This window comes from Vigna unguiculata, chromosome 5 (genome assembly GCF_037176805.1).
Source record: "Vigna unguiculata cultivar grain cowpea cultivar isolate G323 ecotype 2 chromosome 5, ASM3717680v1, whole genome shotgun sequence".
Classification (NCBI taxonomy): domain Eukaryota; kingdom Viridiplantae; phylum Streptophyta; class Magnoliopsida; order Fabales; family Fabaceae; genus Vigna; species Vigna unguiculata.
In genome coordinates, this window is record NC_140796.1 from 51,246,073 (window position 1) to 51,265,420 (window position 19,348).

A 19,348-nucleotide genomic window follows, 5' to 3' on the forward strand; every position below is an offset into this window, starting at 1 on the left:
ACAAACGGTTAAGGATCTTTAAATTCTTGAAATAGAAAACTATAAATGGAATTGACGTCCTTCGAATCAACAGCTTTCCATTATCTAAATCAACTTGGCTTTTGGGAGATCCATGAGACGAAGTTTTGCTTTCTTTTGTTTCTTATATTTAGACACCAAATATTAATAAATATTGTGCGGTACGCCCTCGTTAGCAAAAAATAAAATGAAAATAACAAGCAAGAAATTGTGAATATACTATTAAGTATAATTTTCTTTAAATATTTTCATTGATTAATTCTTTAACAATTATTTTCACATATTCTCATCAGTATTAATTACTATATATTTCAGGTCATCCTAGATGTTCTATAATACTAGATCATATATAAAACTGTGAATCAAATGCGTCACCATAAAATAGACATCATTGTTATTTAAATTTAAACCTATAGAAGATGCAAAAAATAAAATAAAATAAAACATTGAAAAGCGCTCCTGCGTGCGTCGAAATGCATAGAATCCAGTTTTCCTTTGGCTTTGCATGGAAGCCACACCATTTGGTGATAGATCAGTCATAAGTTCATAACTCATAAGCAAGCATCAAATTGATTTTGCATTACCTAAACTTTCTTCAAAACACTCCAACTCTTCTTCTTCTTCTTTTTCGCAAACAGCCACGTGTCCAAATCAGTGCTACTCAGATTTTTTTCTCGTGCATCGAGGTCTTCCCTCGCTTTATGCATGCTGTGACTTGCTGCAGACTCAGATCTACCGGTTTTTCATATCTTCAACTTTCCAACTCTCTTCACGATTCAGATCAACACTATTTCTCTTCTTTTTATTCCTTTTTTTCTTAGAAATAATTAATCAATGCCAAATGTCACGGTATTTCCAGTTTTTCTCCTCTTCCTCTTTCTTTCACTGCACCTTGTTCTCTCCGAACAACCGTCTCCCTCTCCATCTCCGTCACCGTCACCGTCCTTCCACGCTCCGAAACCTTCCCCGGCCAGCTCACCTATAGGTTCACCGTTGCCTTCGCGGAGTCCCGGCTTCTCTCCGGCGCCTTCGCCGAGTCCCGGCTCCTCTCCGGCGCCTTCGCCGGGAAGTTCTCAGGGAGACAATATCCACGACGACGAGGATGAAAGAGCAGAAAATTTGTCAAGAGGAGGATTGAGTTGGAGCAAGAAGGCAGGACTAGGGATCGGAGTAATTGTAGCGGCGAGCGTGGTAATATTGGCGGGAATGGTGTACAAGAAGCGGAAGCAGAATATACGGCGCTCTCGGTATGCATACGCTGTAAGGAGAGAATTTCTCTGAACGCATTCTTCCTCTATATGTTTGTTTTCTTCATATGTTAAACATAATTTCTAGATTCTTTTAATTTGTTTTCATCTATCACCATTATTATTGCCAAGCATTTCTATCTTCCTAAATCATGTTCGTCATCATTTTCATTTTGCACATTTAATTTCCTCTTGCTGCTACTTGTAATAAAGATTTGTAATAAAGATTCTCATGTATATTCTTTTTTATATTTTTCAACACTAATCATGTTTCATATTTTCCTTTCTTACAATATTTAATCATAATAAATGTGTGTATGTGTATAGAAATTATAAGGTCAAGTTTAAAAATATAGATTTTGTCTTATAATTTTTTATTAATACATGTATTTAATTTTATCTTTTTTATATGATAGTATAGTATTATATCATAATAAATAAATTTACTCACTTTAATGTTTGATTTCTTTTCTGTGATGTAAGGTAAAAAATAATCTATTTACATAAGTTAAACAGTTGTTTTTGCCAACAAAATATCTAGAATAAGAGGTAAAGGTATCCTTTTATAATAAAGGAAAAATAAAAATAATATAGTTATTTTGTACATAAATATATCTACAGTATTAATTTAATTATTATATTATTATATTTAATATAATTATGCATATATGAATTGAAAAATAAAAGAATCGGAAAACTTTAAAAGGAACGAATTTAATATGACACTGGCATGTGATATTTTTTAGTTAATCAAATTTGATATAATATGACGATAAATGATACACTAATTAATAGCACGAAGGAAATTGAAATAAGGTTTTGCGTATTAATTTTTCGTATTTTCATCACAAATATAAAAAACAATATTTTTAATGCATTAATATTAATTTTCGCTGAATATCATTTAAAGTTCTACACAAGAAAAAAAAAAGTTTTTGTTTAAATTTTCAATTCTTTTATCAATTTATAAAATCATTTTCTCCAATAATATTTTGACAAAAAAAAAAATGTTGGAGAGGGAAAAGATAAATTGAGAGGGACAAATATCAATTTCTGAAGAGGCTGGTTGTCAGGTATGGGCTTATGCATAATTTATTCGACTGTTAAAAAATGTTGGATGTCTCACCTGCTCTTATTTCGATACTTGATAAGGTGCAGAAAGAAAAAAAAATGTTACACATTCAACATATAATAAAATATTAAATTTTTAATTGAGATTTATAAAATAAAAATTTGTTAAAATTTATTGAAATAGTTTTATTAAAAAAATATATAAAAATAGAAGTTGGAACTTTTCTATACAATATTTTTTTTTTTAATTTTGAGAAGTTTGAGTATCATAAAATTTTAGTTTTCATCGTTTTAATAAATATTTTGAAATGTATAATTATTTATTGAAAATGATTAACTATAAGTTTAACTTTTTATAGTGTAATGTAAATTTTTATTATTTAAAATTAGTTAGGAGTAAAAAATTAAAAGAATAAAAATTCAAAAATCCATATTCAAATTGAATGTTTTTTTTAAGTTATTAATTACTTAAATTTAATTTAATAATTAGAAAAATAAGTTATCTGCTCAAATTTTTTTATCTTTAAAAAAGTTAGTAACAGATGTAAAGTAAAATTAAAATAAAGAATAACATGATTAAAAATTGCTACTCTTTGCTACAAATTCTATCTTTTTGTTTCTTTCTCTTTTTATTTTTGTGATGCATTTTGTCTCTCTTCCTCTATTTTTTTTTTCTAAGTACATGTATTTATAAGTTAAAAAATAATGTTATCTTACTTTTTATTTTAAAAGACATTATTATATTTATTGAATATGATTGTATCTTATTTTCTTATTATCTTGTCTTACCTCTTTATTTTACTTTTTGTATTTTTTTTTCCTTGTTATGTATTCTAAGATTATATGACCCTACACAATGTCTAAGAACGAATTCCATGACATCTCTTCATTTATAAATGTAGGCTGTCAGAGTCTATATATGCGCAAACCATCAAACATTTAGCTTTTAACCTTTTTGTCCTGTAAGAAATGAGTTCTTTATTTATTAATGATGAGCCGGAGTCGACAATTTTTTTGTAAGTTACATCACACCATCTTCGCTACCAAGACTATTGAAACAGATAGATTTGCAAGGAATAATTGTATTGGTTTATGTAAATTTGAAAGTATAAAAGCGATGGATGTGCAGGAGAGTCTATTATTTTCATCAACACAAAATTAAAACAAAATTTCAGTCAATCAAATTTTATTTTAAATTTATTATATCTGTTAACTTTTTATTCTAACTAAATAGCTTATATTTTCCATTAATTCTAAATTAATTTTATTTAAATAAAATTTATTTTCTCTTCATTTTAATTATAAAGACAAAAAAAAATTTATAATTTAATCTATTAAAATATATTTTTTATTTGTCACATCTATCACATTATTACAAACTTTCATAATTTTTTTTTTAAATTCTTTTATATATCCTTCGAAACAAACAACACTACAATCACTCATTTATCTCTTTAAATTCATTCAGTTACTATCCTTCAAATTATCTACTAAAATGAACATAACCTTAGAAATCGTCTGTTAAAACAGAGCTAGAGTTGTAGAGAGGTTCTTGTGTAGTAGTTCAGGAAAGATTTTGTTCTGCTCAGCAAGCACATTATTCCATGTATCCAATTTTATTTTATTTTTTAATTTGTTTATTGTCCTCTTTATTTTGATTCAGTTCTTGGATTCAATCTGTTGCCATTCATTTGATACGATTTAGGTTTCGGTCAATTCAATTGTATTTTATTTTATTTTGTTTTTAATTTATTTGTGGAGCAGTTAACATGGCAAAATCCAAAAAAATAAATAAATCTAAGACTTCAGCATAAGAGAGGAAAGAAGAATAATCGGAGCTATCTAGCATAAAAAAAAATGGGTATAAAACTTACGTGTTACCAAGTAGAACACGAAGTCCACATACAAAACAATAAAATGGACAAAACCATCAAACAGAGAAGGAGACTTATTATATAAGTTGTTTTTGTTCATTTTATGGTTTTGTCCATTTTTTTATTCGATATGAAATATCTTTTCTATGTAATATGAGATATGATGGCCAATACATACTTTCATTGTGAAAAAGGAAACATTGATTATAATAAGCACTCTACCATGTTAATATGAAAATAGGTACATCATAACGTGCAAATAGAAATATCATGCTAGTAACACTAAATAATTTATTTAAATAGTGTTGAATGTTAGTTTATAGATAAATGAAGATATTTTTTTAAATCAATTAACTCATTCAAAATCAAGAGTTAATATTTTAATTTAGTTGAGAGTATAGCGAGTACGGGTATCAATGGGTATGAATAATGTGAAACATGTACCTATCTCGTTAATATGCGAATATAAATAATACACGTACCCATTACACGCGGGTATACTCGTTGCGAGTTGTATTTGCGAATACCCACAGGTACAAATTTTTTGACATCCCTAGGTATATTTTGATCATCGACATTGTAAGTTCAATTAGAAATTTTTCTTTATTTTATTTTTGTCCATTTGCATTTTTACTTTTATCAAGAATTAAATATTTGATTTGAAACTTTGATTTTATTTATTTGTATTAGATTGTTAATTCTATTTTAACTGAGATTTTAATTTATTCGTGAGAGCAGTCAACATGTCAAAATCCAGAAAATCCAAAGGTAAGAGGTTTCGATCTAAGAGAGAGAAAAAAGTTTCGATATAAGAGAGTAAGAGGAACCGGATTCTCTAGGATAAATAAGAAGAATTGGTCTATGTCTAGATCAAATTAGGAGTGAAAAAAAAAATAAAGTCGCATATGATGTGAGGAGATGTCAAGCATACTACCATGTCAAGAAAAAAGAACACAGTAATATGACTTTGCATACGGTTAGAAGTCTATAAACACCGACTTATCAATAATAAAGATTTTTTAAAACTAAGAGATTCCATTTCAAAACTCATTTGATCATGACTCTCAAAATCCTCTACCAAATCTGTAAGTATTTAAACATATTTGATTGATCTATTTACATGACTAGTAGAACTTCTAATACATAATAATAATAATATAAATTATGTACATGATTTTGTATACAATAATATTAATGAAGAATTGAAATTTGATTTTTGTTTATAATTTTTTTTGTTTTCTTATTGAATATGAAAAAAATAATTAAATATGAGTATAAAACTTGGAATATTATTATTATTAATAAGAAAGTTAAGTACAACATAAATTATTCATCTATCACACTCAAAATTTTGACATATGTCTTTTCTTTTGATTTTTTATTTTTATTTTGCATCGAACTATTATTCACTTAATCAAATTATCCCTGTTATTTTTTCTCTGTCTATTTTTTATTAACAAATTTATTTCTTTCAAAACAAAAGCACAATTTTTAAAATACTTCCTAAATGATTTTAGGTAAATTTAAATACTCCTATTACTTTTATTTATACTGATGCACTTATATTGCCTTCATTTGCATGTTAAATTTTTTTAATTTCAATTTTCAATTACTAAAAATCATGTTATATATTTATTAAACAATTAAATTAATACTATAGTCTTGTTTGAAATTTCAAATAAATTAAAAAATGATTTATATATGGAGAACAAACAAAACAAGGTTCGTTTTCATTTTTTTTTTCTTTTTCTCTATAGCATGTCGACCTGATTCTTTTTAAGAGGACCACTCTCCTGGAAAAACAAACCTCAGTCACACCACATGATAAATGATGGTTTTTTTCTCAATCATTATACTATTTTTTTATTATTATTATTATTTGGTCCCTTTTCATGATATGTAAGAACGTTTACACAAACAAAATACATTATTTTGAGTCTTCAGCTTGAACTTTAATCATAGGTAAACTTAATGCGTCCTATCAACAATTATTGTAAAGTATTTCAAAAGACTTTTATGAAGTAAAATGAATTTAATTATAAATACTACTAAGATTGTGATATATATGTTTAAAAGATATTGTAATCTTATAATAAATATACATACTTTTTTATGTTTTCAATTAATGACATTTACTTATTTTATATTTTGATAAAATGATATTCAATTTTCTTGTTTTATTTAAAAATATTTTATTGATTAAAATTTAAACATTTATCATTTTTATTCTATAAATATAGAAAGCAGTCAAATAAATTATTTTAATAATAAAAAAATTTATATTTATTATAATACTATTTTTATATTAATATCAAAATTTTCCGTTTAATAAACAATAAGAAAGTAAGTTAACAATCAATTAATGAAAATAAAAAAAACTAATTAAAACTACACCAATAAAATTAAAAAAAGTAGTGATTTTATAAGAAATTTAAAATTTTATTAAATCTTATTGGAGCATATTTTGATGATATTTTATACTTATGTTAAGTATTTTTTATATAGTTTTAAATGCATGCCCAATATTAGGTGACATGAAATAAAATATCTAAAAAAGTAAAAATCTAGGAATAAGCTTTTCTACGATAATACTTCAATAAAACTTGAATATTTTTTAAATCAAACACTTCCATAACAGTGTTTTTATTCAAAACTTATTAATATAGTTATATTCATTTATTGTCGCTTTTACAAATTAGGATTCGACCAATAAAAATAAAATAAAATTTAAGTGCTCATTGTCCAAATAATTAAATATGCAATGTGTTAGGTATTTCATGGACTTGTTATGCATTGCTTACTTATTTAAAAATAGAGAGATAAATAGCTTTTGCAGCACATGAAGATGCCATTACGCATAGAAAGATGAAGTTTGGGTTCCAACATAATACAGACAAAACTAGACCAGAGTAAATGCATAAAAAATATTATATTTATTTCATTTTTTTATTTTTATTTTTTATTTTCCCCGTCTTATTTTCATATCTCGATTCCATTATCCTTTATTTTTCTTTTGGTTTGAAAAGATGTTGTAAAAAAATAAAGTGAGTATAATGCTTCTCTTCTAATTAATGTGTTTCATAACACATGTTTTGAAAACTTTTACTTGTAAAATTGACATATATTACTCCACTGAAAGAAAGTTATATAATGTTGTTATAACATATATTACTTGTTCACAATTGATGAGTTTGAGTGAAAAAATTTTAAAAGTTAAATGTGTTTTTAATACTTTAGGTAAAAATTAGATTTTGTCCCTTTTGGAAACCTTGAATCAATTTAGTTCCTCTTTTATGTAAATGTGTGGATTTAGTCATTTTAACTAAATTTTATTAAGTTTATTTGACTTTTCAAACACATTTCATTATTGTATTTTAGTTTGTTTACACAGTTTGACACATATTTTATTCAATGTTAGCTGAGAAACGTGTTTGAAATGTCAAATAAACTTAAAAAATTTTGGTTTGAATAACTAAATCCACACATTTCTAAAAATAAGAAACTAAATTGGTTCAAAGTTTCCAAAAAAAACTAATTTTAATTTTCACTAATAATTGAAGAATAAAAATATATTTAACCCACATATAAATAATTTAATATTATCTATCACCCACTAACTATTATAAACCCACCAATAGGTTTATCTATTTCACAAAAATTACCAAAAACCACAAACCAACTCATTAATAAAAAAATAGAAAACAAATGTTATTTTCTCATAATATCACTCAGATAAGTAACATAATAATTGAATCATGAAACTTAAGCTACAACGTTTTTATAAAAAAATAATTACACTTTAACTATTAATTATAATTTTTATTATAAATTGAGAAAATCTTAATATATATATATATATATATATATATATATATATATATATATATATATATATATATATATATATATATATATATAAAGAAAAGTTAACTTTTTTTTTATACTTAGCGTGTGTTCGCATGAGAGGATTTGACTGTAGGCATGAATTACAGAAGATGAATTTGCAAGTTGAATAGTGTTCTTATGCAATGATTTGTGAGCAAGTGCAAAGACAGATTTAAGAGATGCATCAATAATTCTATCTCACCTAAATGGTAAAGATTTGTAGGAATTAAGTGTATTTTTACTTTTATGTCCTTTATATCCATGTCTTCATATATTTCATTGGGTAAAACTATGCTACACGTGCGCGTGAGTGATATGTAAGTAAAAAAAAATCCAATAGAAAAAATTTTAAATTTATATACATATATAATTTATTTATCATTATATATATATATATATATATTAGGCACAAATTTTAAATTTAATTGTATAACCTTTTTCATATTTATAAAAATTTTAATTTTTAATTTTTAATTTCATATAATTTTAATTTTTTTAATTAGTATTAATTATTTCAAATTATTTTTATAACATCAAATTACAAAATCATTTTATTTTTTCATCAAGGGTATTTTGGTAACTTTCTAATTCTATCTATTTTTACAATTTATTTTATCTATCACATCAATCAAATATTTCACTAACTTTCATAAAATTTATCTCCAAATCCACTTACTTTACCCTCTAAATCTACTCAAAAAAAACACACATATTCGTCAACTCAAATTCACACAAATCCATCTTTACATTTTTCCTTAAATCTATCCACACCCTTAAAGTTCATTTGACCATGTCCCCCACTCACCTAAAGAACTCATTTTAGAATTGTTTATACCCAACAATGGAAAGTCATATGCTATTAACATATGTTATTGATCATGTAATGTTGTTTCCTTCATCTTCGTATTTATTTGCTAAAGTGTTGATATTTTCCTTTGCCTTTCATCATGTTTTATGTTTATTTATTCAATCATCGTGATGTTTTCTGTTCCAACTTCTTAATTGAAATAATGTTTAACATTTATGCCAAACTTTCTATAATGGATGTCGTTAATTTTAAATTTTTATTTTTATATATTTTTTAAATATTTATTGAATAAAATTTAGACTTTTTTATTTTAAATTTTTTATAAATTTCAATTAAAAATAATAATATTTTGTGATATTTTTTATTCTTAGACACTTTTTATTTAATAGATCCAAATGTGGATATTTATCCGAACTAATTAGTATAATTATTTTTAATAATTTAATTAATTCAAATGTAATTACAAACTCAAGTATTAAGTGTTTAAAAATTCATTAAAATGATATTAAACGGATATTTCACTCATTCTAATGCATAACCGAAGAAGATAATCATTGGTAAATTAACTTCAGCACAGGTTAAGTTGGATGTTACTGTGATTTAAACTCATCTAAAAATTTATTTAATATTTAATATTGTACAGTTGTTATAATATTTTATTTAATATTTATCGATAAAAATTAAAATATAATTGAGGGTTAAATATATTTTTGGTCTTTCAAGTTTAAATGAAATTTGAAATTAGTCTTTTTTCAAAACTTTTGACCAATTTAATCCTTTATCTTTAAAAATACGTGAATTTAATCATTTTAACCAAATTTTATTAAGTTTATCTGACGTTTTAAGCGCATTTCATGATACTATTTAAATTTTTTACACGGGTTGACACATTTCAGCTTTAATGTTAACTCAAATATTATCATAAAATGCGTTTAAAATGTCAAATAAACTTAATAAAATTTGGTAAGAATGACTAAATTCACGCATTTCTAAAGATGAAGAACTAAATTGGTATAAAATTTTGATGAGAAACTAATTTCAAAGTTCACTGAAATTTGAGGGACAAAAACATATTTAACCCTATAATCAAATATATAAAAAATTAAATTAATAGAAAAATGAACAAACAATAATACTAAACATCTAAAAAATTTACAAAAATAAAAGAAAAATTAAATTATCAATTTGATATTTAATTGAATTTTCAAAATACTCATTTTTATTGCTTAAAAATTTTAAATAATATTTTTATATTTATAAAATTAATTATATATTTATATTATTTTAATCAATAAAATTAATTATTCTAACTTTCAATATAAAATTAATTACATTTATTATTTTTAACCACACCAGTTAGGATTAGGAATGACAATGCGAGTCGGCCCGCTCCGCACAATTTATGCGGGCTGTAATCACTGGTCCGTCCTGCACATCACTTGGTCCATAGGTCCGTGGGCTGTCCCGTTTTTTGCTTTTTTTTTTTAATTTTATGATAAAATTTTCAATGTTTAAAAATTGAGAAACTTTAAGAAGTTCACAAAATTAACAAAATTAAGTAAAGACTTTGGGGAGTTGGATGATAAATTGATAATTCAACATTTTCATCATATTCATATTCATGACATACACAATATATTCTTTAAATTTTAACACATTAAAAAATACATAATATTTGTCTTTTCTAATTATACAAGATTTTGAAATATTAATGTAAGAATCCATAAAAAAAATAATAATATACACAAGTAAAAGATTTTTTTATGCAGACTTACCAAACCAACCCGCGTGAACTGCAGACCACGAACTTATACGGACAGGCCAGCACCAGACCCATATTACCATCTAACACAGGTTAACATTCTCCTTTACCATACTGTGAATATATATGGTCATAAAATTATCCCATACTTTAATTTTTTATTGGAACTTGCACATGATAGAGTACTTTTGATATACTAAATATGTAACTGTTGACTTGTGACAATAATGTGTATTAATTTTCCACCAACTTCATACATTTATCTATATCATTACTAGTAGTCAAAACATGAATAACTCATTTATACCTTCATAATATCTTCTCTCATTCTCATTACAATTTTCCACTCATATAAAAAACTCAAGTATTACCTCATCCTATATAAAAATAGTCCAATCAATAACCAATATAATTAGCTTTTATGAGATAAAATATTATAAAAATCACACAATATTTAAATCTTGAAAACTATTTTAAACAAGTACACTATACGTAAGATATTGTCTGAATAACATTATTAATTAAAAATTCATTTATTTTATTTAATTAATTAAATGACAGGATGATGTTTGAACAAAAATCTCACAAATTATTAAAATTACTTATTTTAGCAAAGAATTTTAAGACTGAGGTTATATAAATTCACTTAAATAATCTTCGTATAAAGATTATACGTAGAAAACAACTTAAAAAAAAAAAAAAAAAACCACAATCTAACAAAGTTAAGGCAATATTAAGTTCACATGTAACCTTAAAGTTGTATTACTCAAAATTAAACTATATCCTATGCAATACCTCACTTAACTTAAAACTTGTATCAAAACAATTATTAAAAGATTGTATTTCATTTAACAATTCATTACAATAAAATAACTTTCAAACTTGTTATCAAAGTTATAATTCTGGCACATATGTATAACAAGCTTGATACATTCAAACTTATAAAATAATAAGATATCTATTAATGAAATCACTTATAAAGAAATATCTCAACATATCTATCAACCCATAATAATTAACCAAAAATTCAAAATTTACCCAAATTCTACACTAGTAAGGATTTGACATTAATCCACAACTCATTTATATACCTCAAGTAAATCTTAGAACAAAATTATTTATCCTTTATCTTAGTTTTTCTTATAGACTACAAAACTGAAGATTGAAGACATTGAAGTGGAAAAGTCAAGAACACTCATTAAACTCCTTGGTCACCTTAAAGATGAAAATCATTTAAATTAAAAATCTCAAAATCAAGTTTCAACCCAAAATTTCACTACTTCCCTGCAAAAACTTAGTGATGCAAATAGATTCTAGAAGATAAAGATGAAAATTTGAAGAAATGGAATATAATATGAACTTATCTATTGCAATTCTTAAGATGGAGACTTTGTTTATGATTTTACTGTCTGCTAAGCTTAAAAAGTGAAAGAAAGCTTAAAAATGTGCAATTAGCATCATTGTCTGTCTGCTAAGCTCACGCCCCACTCCTTTTGTTTTTTTAGCCCAAACTCCCCAAAATCAAAGCCCAAAGTCAAGCTATTTATGTTTTCTACTTCTTGTAACATACTATCCCCAGTCTTCCATTTTAGCACAACTATTATCTTTACTATAAAAAACTAAAACTTAATTTATAAAAGGGTTAAGTATGTTTTTAATCCCTAAATTTTGACTCAAAATTGGAACTCGTCCTTGTCTGAAACTTTGATACATTATAGTCTCTAAACTTTAGAAATAAATGAATATAGTCCTTTTAACTCAATTATGTTAATTTTTTTTGACGTGTCGAACGTTTTTCATAGTATTGGAATTTTTTACACTGTTTGACACATTTTTTGTTCAATATCTACTGAGAAATATGTTCGACACTTCAAAAAAAAAGTTAATGTAATTGAGTTAAAAGAACCATATTCATTCATTTTTAAAAGTTTAGGGACTAAAATATATTGAAGTTTCATACGAGGACGAATTCCAATTTTAGATCAAAATTCATAGACTAAAAATATATTTAACCTTTTATAAAACTCAGATACCTTCAACACAGAATTGATTAAACTAAATATCAAACACAGATTAAATTTAGTTATCACTTTTGAATTTATTCACACCTATTTTAAGGCACAAGTGAAAAAATTATAGAAAGTATACAATGTTACTAAGATATAAAATGAATAAATTTTAATGTTTTTTAAAAACATTTTACTGGGTTATCGAACTAGGTTTATGTTAAAAAAAGTAATTTTGAAAGGATAATCAATTGCAACTAATTTCAATTCGGTTTGAAATAAAAGAAGTTTTACTTTATATATCATCAACGAAAACATTGACACTCACAGCAAATACAATTATAAAATAGATATTCTAAAATCAACAAGTTTATCGTATCGTGTACATATACATAATTTGATTTTGTTATTGTATAAAACCATAAAAAATCTTTACATTATTTATATTTCCACTTTGTCGTAAAAAAAAAATTGGTTTACTCATTCAACAAACCAACTAATCAAATCAGTTTTGACTAATTTAATTGAGTTGGCTGAAAAGTCAAATTCTAGGAGTCAACCTAAATCGATAGATTCATTGCACACATGGGAATGAATTTATTGATTTGTTCGCTGCCTCTCTTTTTCTTACCCTTTTTTCTGTCAACAGTTATGACTTAAACCGATGGGAAATAGTGATTAAGAAATTGAATGCCATCATTGACATAAAAACCATGATAATAGTCCAATATGGACAAATGATATCCCTGGAATATTCCAAGTGTTATTATTGGTATTATTGATGGGGGCAAAGGAACACTGTATTGTCTGTATACATGATGTAACTGTTGATTTCCCCGTCCTAAGATAAATAGAGTTGGGATAATATTTGGTAGAAGGAATTTCAAACTATGCTGCAACTTATGCTTTCAGTGCTTAACTTACCTACGTGCAATAACTATCTTATAATCACCTTAATTGCAAATCTAAAAATTGAACTCCCTCTTTTACTCCTCTGCAGGAGGATCCACCCAGCGTCCGTGCTCTTTTATTAGATCAATCAAGGCATTGGTTGCATGCTCCATTTCAATTCCACGCTTCACCACAGTCTGTAATTGCAACAATTCATTGAACATTATGTCAAAATCCATTCAGTATACATAGAAAGTTGGAAACAAGTTGAGTTTTCTTTTTCATTTTGATAAGGTTTTGTAATTTGGGTATGAAGAATGTTACCTTTCCAACATAGAGATCGATCTTCCCGGGAGTGCCTCCCACATACCCAAAGTCTGCATCAGCCATCTCGCCGGGACCATTTACAATGCATCCCATGATTGCAATCTGATGCAGGAGAAAGAAAACATAGGAAATCAAAGGCATTTCCCATTTTGTTCAAATGAAATTAGTTTACATTGTGGCAATTGGAAGGTAGGAGCACGACTAGAGAGGAAAGGATATGGTGATTACCGAAACCCCAGGGAGATGTGAAGTCTTCTCCCTAATTTCTGCACTTATTTCTTGAAGATCAAACAGCGTTCTGCCACATGATGGACATGAGACATACTCCTGCAAGTTCATGTCAGGGATGTCAATAAATAACATGGTTATTTCTTTTTCATAGTCAATTTATGTTTTGTCTGCGGTTGATCTACTTACTGTCTTTGTATTTCTCATTCTGCAGCCTTGCAACAAATTGAAGGAAGTGTTTCTAATAAATTCAAAATCTTTGTCTGGGGCTTCCAGAAGAAGCCCGTCTCCAAGCCCATCAACCAGAAGGGCCCCAGCATCAGAACCAGCACCAATTACCAAGTCATCCCTACAAGAAGTAGTGATTAGGTTTCATAAGAACTACTTACTTTTTGCATATTACTATAACTTGAAAAACTACCTGTGAATCCCATTTGGAAACTGAATGTGGTGAATAACAGGGAAGTTTAGAGAGTTGTCGGATAGAAACTCAAATAACCTGATACCAATGCAGAGAAATCAGGATTAGAAAAATTTAAGAACCAATGAAGATTAATTTTGTGGAAAGGAATCATATATACAAGCAGCTCAGATCAACTATGTCACCAATCAATTATGATTTCATTTCACTATTTAGTGTTCATCATCAGTTAAACTCAGAAAGCAAGGTCAATCAGGGACTGGATTCACAATGCCAGAATGCTGCAACAAATAATTATGCATAATTTTCTTACCGCCTGGCTGCATGCACTCTACTAACTTTGTCTTCTGTATAAGGCAAGTCGTGGAGAAGCATAGTAGCATCAACACCTTTAAGAATGTCCAGTTCTTCAAAAGACTCATCACCTCTTACTGACACAACCAAGCGTGTCCCTGATAGGTTTAACAATTGATATAAGGTCACGTGAATTTGAAGTGGACTAGGAAAAGATGTTATCAGAACCCCCTATAGCTTTTACGTTAAAATTCAAAAAATAAGGGAGCTCAACATAATTTTCAAGACAAGGTCTGATCAATGTTATTAAACTGAAGGGAGGTCCATGTAATTAATTTGGAATCTAAAAATAAGAGAAATGGGGCTAAGAGAATGAAAAGCACCTTGTGGCAAAAGTTTATAAGCTCCTGTAGATAGTTCCTTCAGGTTTACTAGAACCAATGCATTGGGTAATGGCTTTGTTAGCTGCTCCGACAAAGGAGTTATTACCCCCATGCTAATATCGACTAGTCTCTTGAGAGCTAGTCGCTGATCACAGTATCCAAAATTCCAACAAAGAGGAAACAAAAATCCAATCGTCACAACTATTGACAAAGCCAAAATAGTTTGATAGAAAATGAAGTAGAACAAGTAAATTAAGACTTGGTTGCCACAGTGCAGGTTCTTACAGCCTCAGCATCATCTAGTGGAGGAAGTTCCCGTAATAAAATTGAATCTACAGTTGCCAGATCCTGAATATACAGGCCATACTATGTCAATAACTACTTGTTCAAATCCACAACACATTCATCCATTAAAAGAGAGTAACAAAAACCTTAAATGGCATGCCAACTATGAGTTTGGCAGCAAGAGACTTGTAGAGGAGCTCTGGCGTCTGTAAAAATCAAGAGGGAAAAATTTTCAGAATGACAATACCCACCTCCAAATAAATTAGAAAACAAAGATAATGGAAATGTGATGCATGTAAACATATACACTGGTAGAGAAATCCAATCAAACAAACAGAAGAGAAAACAAGGGAAGAGTTGTTAAAATGTCACCTTTAACTGATCCAGTGAGACTGACATAAGTACAGAACCATCACGGTGGAGGACACCTCTGTAATCCACCTCCTCACCCTGTCCGAAGATGGAGATTTCAGTAATAAATGTAAGGGTGGTGCCAGAAGAAGGAAGGACAAAATAAATACATTGTTCCTGTTTGTGCATATGGTTTCAAGTGTTTTTATAGAGTTTATAACCTCACCTCTTTTTGCACTGGCAATTGACCAGATCGGCGTTGGAAGTCAAAATAACGCCTGTTCTTTTCTTCAAAAGGTTCCTGATGGAAGTAATGTCAACAAAGGTAAGTTCTAAGTATTTGAGGATAGAAAAATTTAGAAAGTTTAGTAACATCTCATTGAAGTGTTATTTTGAATCTCACCACTCCCTTCTGGAGTTCAGAAGCTCTCATTCCAAGATTTGCCAACCTTCTGCAAGGATCTATCTCCTCCTCTGGTGGTTCTGTGAGAGAAACCCTAATCGTATCACCCAAACCATCCTAAAGAACGTCATATTGTCAACATACACAGTGAGTCAGTGATGAATACACAGATGGAAACATATTTTCATTTTTCATGGCAATTTGAATAATTTCCATTTGACAATGCAATGAATCACATGCATACCTGAAGAAGAGTTCCAATACCAATTGCAGACTTCATCCTCCCATCTTCACCTTCTCCAGCTTCAGTAACTCCTAAGTGTAATGGATAATCCCAGCCTTGGACATACATTTCAGCTACAAGTAAGCGGTATGCCTGAACCATGATAACGGGGTTGCTTGCTTTCATAGAAAAAACAAAATTGTGGAAGTCCAACTTTCGGCATATCCTTGCAAATTCAAAAGCAGATTCTACCTGTCCAATCATTACTCAGTAAGAACGACAAGTCTGAGGAATACACAAAAGATGTATTGAACATGCAGAATAAGAGGGGAAAGGACTGCTTACCATCCCCCTAGGAGAATCTCCATAGTAGCTCATTATACGATCAGAAAGACTGCCATGGTTTGTCCCAATGCGCATTGCTCTTCCATATTTCTTACATTTCTCAACCAGTGGTGTGAAAACCTGGCATTTTTTAAAGCTAAAATGGGTCAATAGTTCATATTCTGTATTATTAATTAATTCCAACAGGAATTGAAAATAATAAAATAGACTTCTCAATATACATGCATCAAGAAGAAAATACAAAAGTGACACAGTTCTGGAAATCTTTTGTTTAGACTTCTGTTCAACTTCAGTAAAAGCCTGTACTTATTTTTCGGAAAAAAAGAGTAAGGAAAGAGTCTTGCGGACAGAATGATTTAGCATTCCAAATCCATTTCCTGTATACTGGATCATTTTTTAATCACATTGACATAAAACATGTATTCCCACATCTTCAGTAAAGACTAAGGAGGCATATATGAGTGTATAACAGGAGCGGGACCCAAAATGAAGTACTGATAAATTATCACACTGCATGCTCTTCACTAAAATTTGAAATCGACAGATGATTGGCCTAACCTTCTCAATATGCTCAAGTTCTTTCTGATAGTCGTCTTCTGTGTACTCTAATTGTTCAAATTGAGCTCGTCTATCAGCTGCAGAAGATCAACATCTTGGATTCAGAATGAAAAGCCAACACTCAGAAAAAAAATGAAGAAAATAAAATAAAAGAAGTGCATACCAAAGTTTCCAGGGTTAACACGAATTTTATCAAAGCATTCAGCTACCCGTAAAGCAACAGTAGGAGCAAAATGAATATCTGCCACCAACGGTATGTTGTAGCTGGAGAAAGATCAATAAGGACCCAGATGAATACATAAATAATATATGCTTACAATCTCAACCAAGTCCTTTACAATAACTATAATTTAAACTTACTTTTTCTGAACAAGGGTGTTTTTAATCTCGAAGCATGCATCGGCTTCTTTCTTCCCTTGAACTGTTATCCGTACAATGTCAGCTCCTTTATCTGCTATTCTCATAACCTGCCCATAGACATCAGATAAATCAACAAAACTACTACATCCGTCAGGCAGTTATATCGAGAAAAATAGATCGGCATAACAGTGTAAATTAGTCAGAAGCTTGTGTTATTACTGCAAAACAGAATTAACAGTTGTATAACCTGTTCAACTGTTCCAGCAATATCCTTAGTATCAGTTGTAGTCATTGTCTGAATTCTTATAGGATGCTCGCTACCAAGAGCCACGTTACCAACCATCACTGTGCTAGTTTTTCTCCGGACAGTTTTGTGTAATGATTCACAATACTTTTGCCTAGGAACTACAATAAAGAAAAATCATGAAAGGATCAGGTGAACTGAAAATAAAATAATGCAAGTTAAAAACACGTTTTTACTCAATCCAGATCTTAACAGAAATACGTATCTTAAGTCTCTAACCAGACACCAGAATAACATTACTTTTGAGAAAATGTAGGAACTAAAAACCAAATTTTGAACCGTTTCAGAGAACCAATATATTTACACGTAGTCAAGCACAGACCCAAATAGTCGTTCGAGACAACATTTAGAAATCCAAATTTGAAAATCGACGGACTAAAAAGACAAACGAAGCTTAAAAACAGTAAAAAAATACAAATAAAGCAATATATGTGAAGCTAAGTAAGCATGCATACCCAAAAGAGGACTTCCTGGGGATGCGGGTTGAAGTTCAACAATATCCTGGCCAGGATTCGAGTTCCTGATGATTGATACCCTTTTCTTCGCAGCTTTCATGCTCTTCAAATCGGAAACTCTCACAAAATCAACGTTTTTTGCAAACCCCAGATTGGAATCCCATGTCTTGAGGGAGGAAAACGAAGTTGGCACAGTTCCGGAAGCCATTTCTGAAGCTCAAGATTACCTTATTTCACAAATTAGATATCCAAAATAAACTTAGTAGATGTATGGCAACACCAAAGAAACCACAAGGTATCGAAATTTAACCAGAAGAAGCCGTCAACAAATATTTTTTTGGCGAGACGAATTTCAAAGTCACAAAATATTATATTCAGTCAAGAAGAAACAATGAGGGAAAAGAAAACATTGACTACAAGTTTTTTATTTGTAGCTGAAAATGTTGAATTGAATCGAATCGAATAGAATTGAAATGAAATAGTTTACCTGGGGGAGATGAGAAGAAGGGTGTGGTGGTGGGAGGTGGACCAAAATTCAGAGCCCTCTGTTTCACACAAATTCACTCTTTATTTGAAATGTGTGAAGCCACTGAATTGCAAATTCCAGGAATACTGACAAAATCATGGTAATTAGCCAGCTACCAAGACAAACATTATTATTATATTATTATTATTAAATAATAATAATAATAATTATTATTATTATTATTTTTTTTATTATCCGTTCCTGTAAGCAGCCATGCATGTGGCTCAGTTTTTACTTTTCTCAACTACCATTTTTGCTATTTCCTTTTCTAACCCCAATATTTTCTTTCTTGAAAAAGTAAATAAGTAAATTCTTACATTATA

The 19,348-nt window shown here is 28.5% G+C and overlaps 2 protein-coding genes across 3 annotated transcripts; one reads left to right on the forward strand and one right to left on the reverse strand.

The window, feature by feature from the left end:
* The first annotated feature begins 425 nt into the window (after positions 1 to 425).
* LOC114185613 (uncharacterized) lies at positions 426 to 1,516 on the forward strand. The gene has a single exon (XM_028073451.2). The coding sequence runs from the start codon at positions 853 to 855 to the stop codon at positions 1,297 to 1,299; it is 447 nt and encodes a 148-aa protein (XP_027929252.2). The 5' UTR covers positions 426 to 852; the 3' UTR covers positions 1,300 to 1,516.
* Positions 1,517 to 13,388: 11,872 nt separating this feature from the next.
* On the reverse strand, positions 13,389 to 19,125 carry HDS (4-hydroxy-3-methylbut-2-enyl diphosphate synthase). 2 transcript variants are annotated; one of them, XM_028072841.2, is made up of 20 exons: positions 18,987 to 19,125; positions 18,500 to 18,726; positions 17,988 to 18,145; positions 17,741 to 17,847; positions 17,544 to 17,644; positions 17,381 to 17,457; positions 16,823 to 16,942; positions 16,499 to 16,729; positions 16,255 to 16,371; positions 16,078 to 16,152; positions 15,873 to 15,950; positions 15,647 to 15,706; positions 15,501 to 15,563; positions 15,216 to 15,360; positions 14,852 to 14,990; positions 14,539 to 14,616; positions 14,307 to 14,466; positions 14,118 to 14,216; positions 13,887 to 13,991; positions 13,389 to 13,759 (listed from the first exon to the last, which is right to left on the reverse strand). In XM_028072841.2, the coding sequence occupies exons 2-20, from the start codon at positions 18,705 to 18,707 to the stop codon at positions 13,658 to 13,660; spliced, it is 2,223 nt and encodes a 740-aa protein (XP_027928642.2). In that variant the 5' UTR covers positions 18,708 to 18,726; positions 18,987 to 19,125; the 3' UTR covers positions 13,389 to 13,657. The 2 variants fall into 2 exon arrangements, with proteins under 2 accessions (XP_027928642.2, XP_027928643.2); XM_028072842.2 differs by lacking the exon at positions 18,987 to 19,125 and having other exon boundaries at positions 18,500 to 18,915.
* Between the last annotated feature and the right edge of the window lie 223 nt (positions 19,126 to 19,348).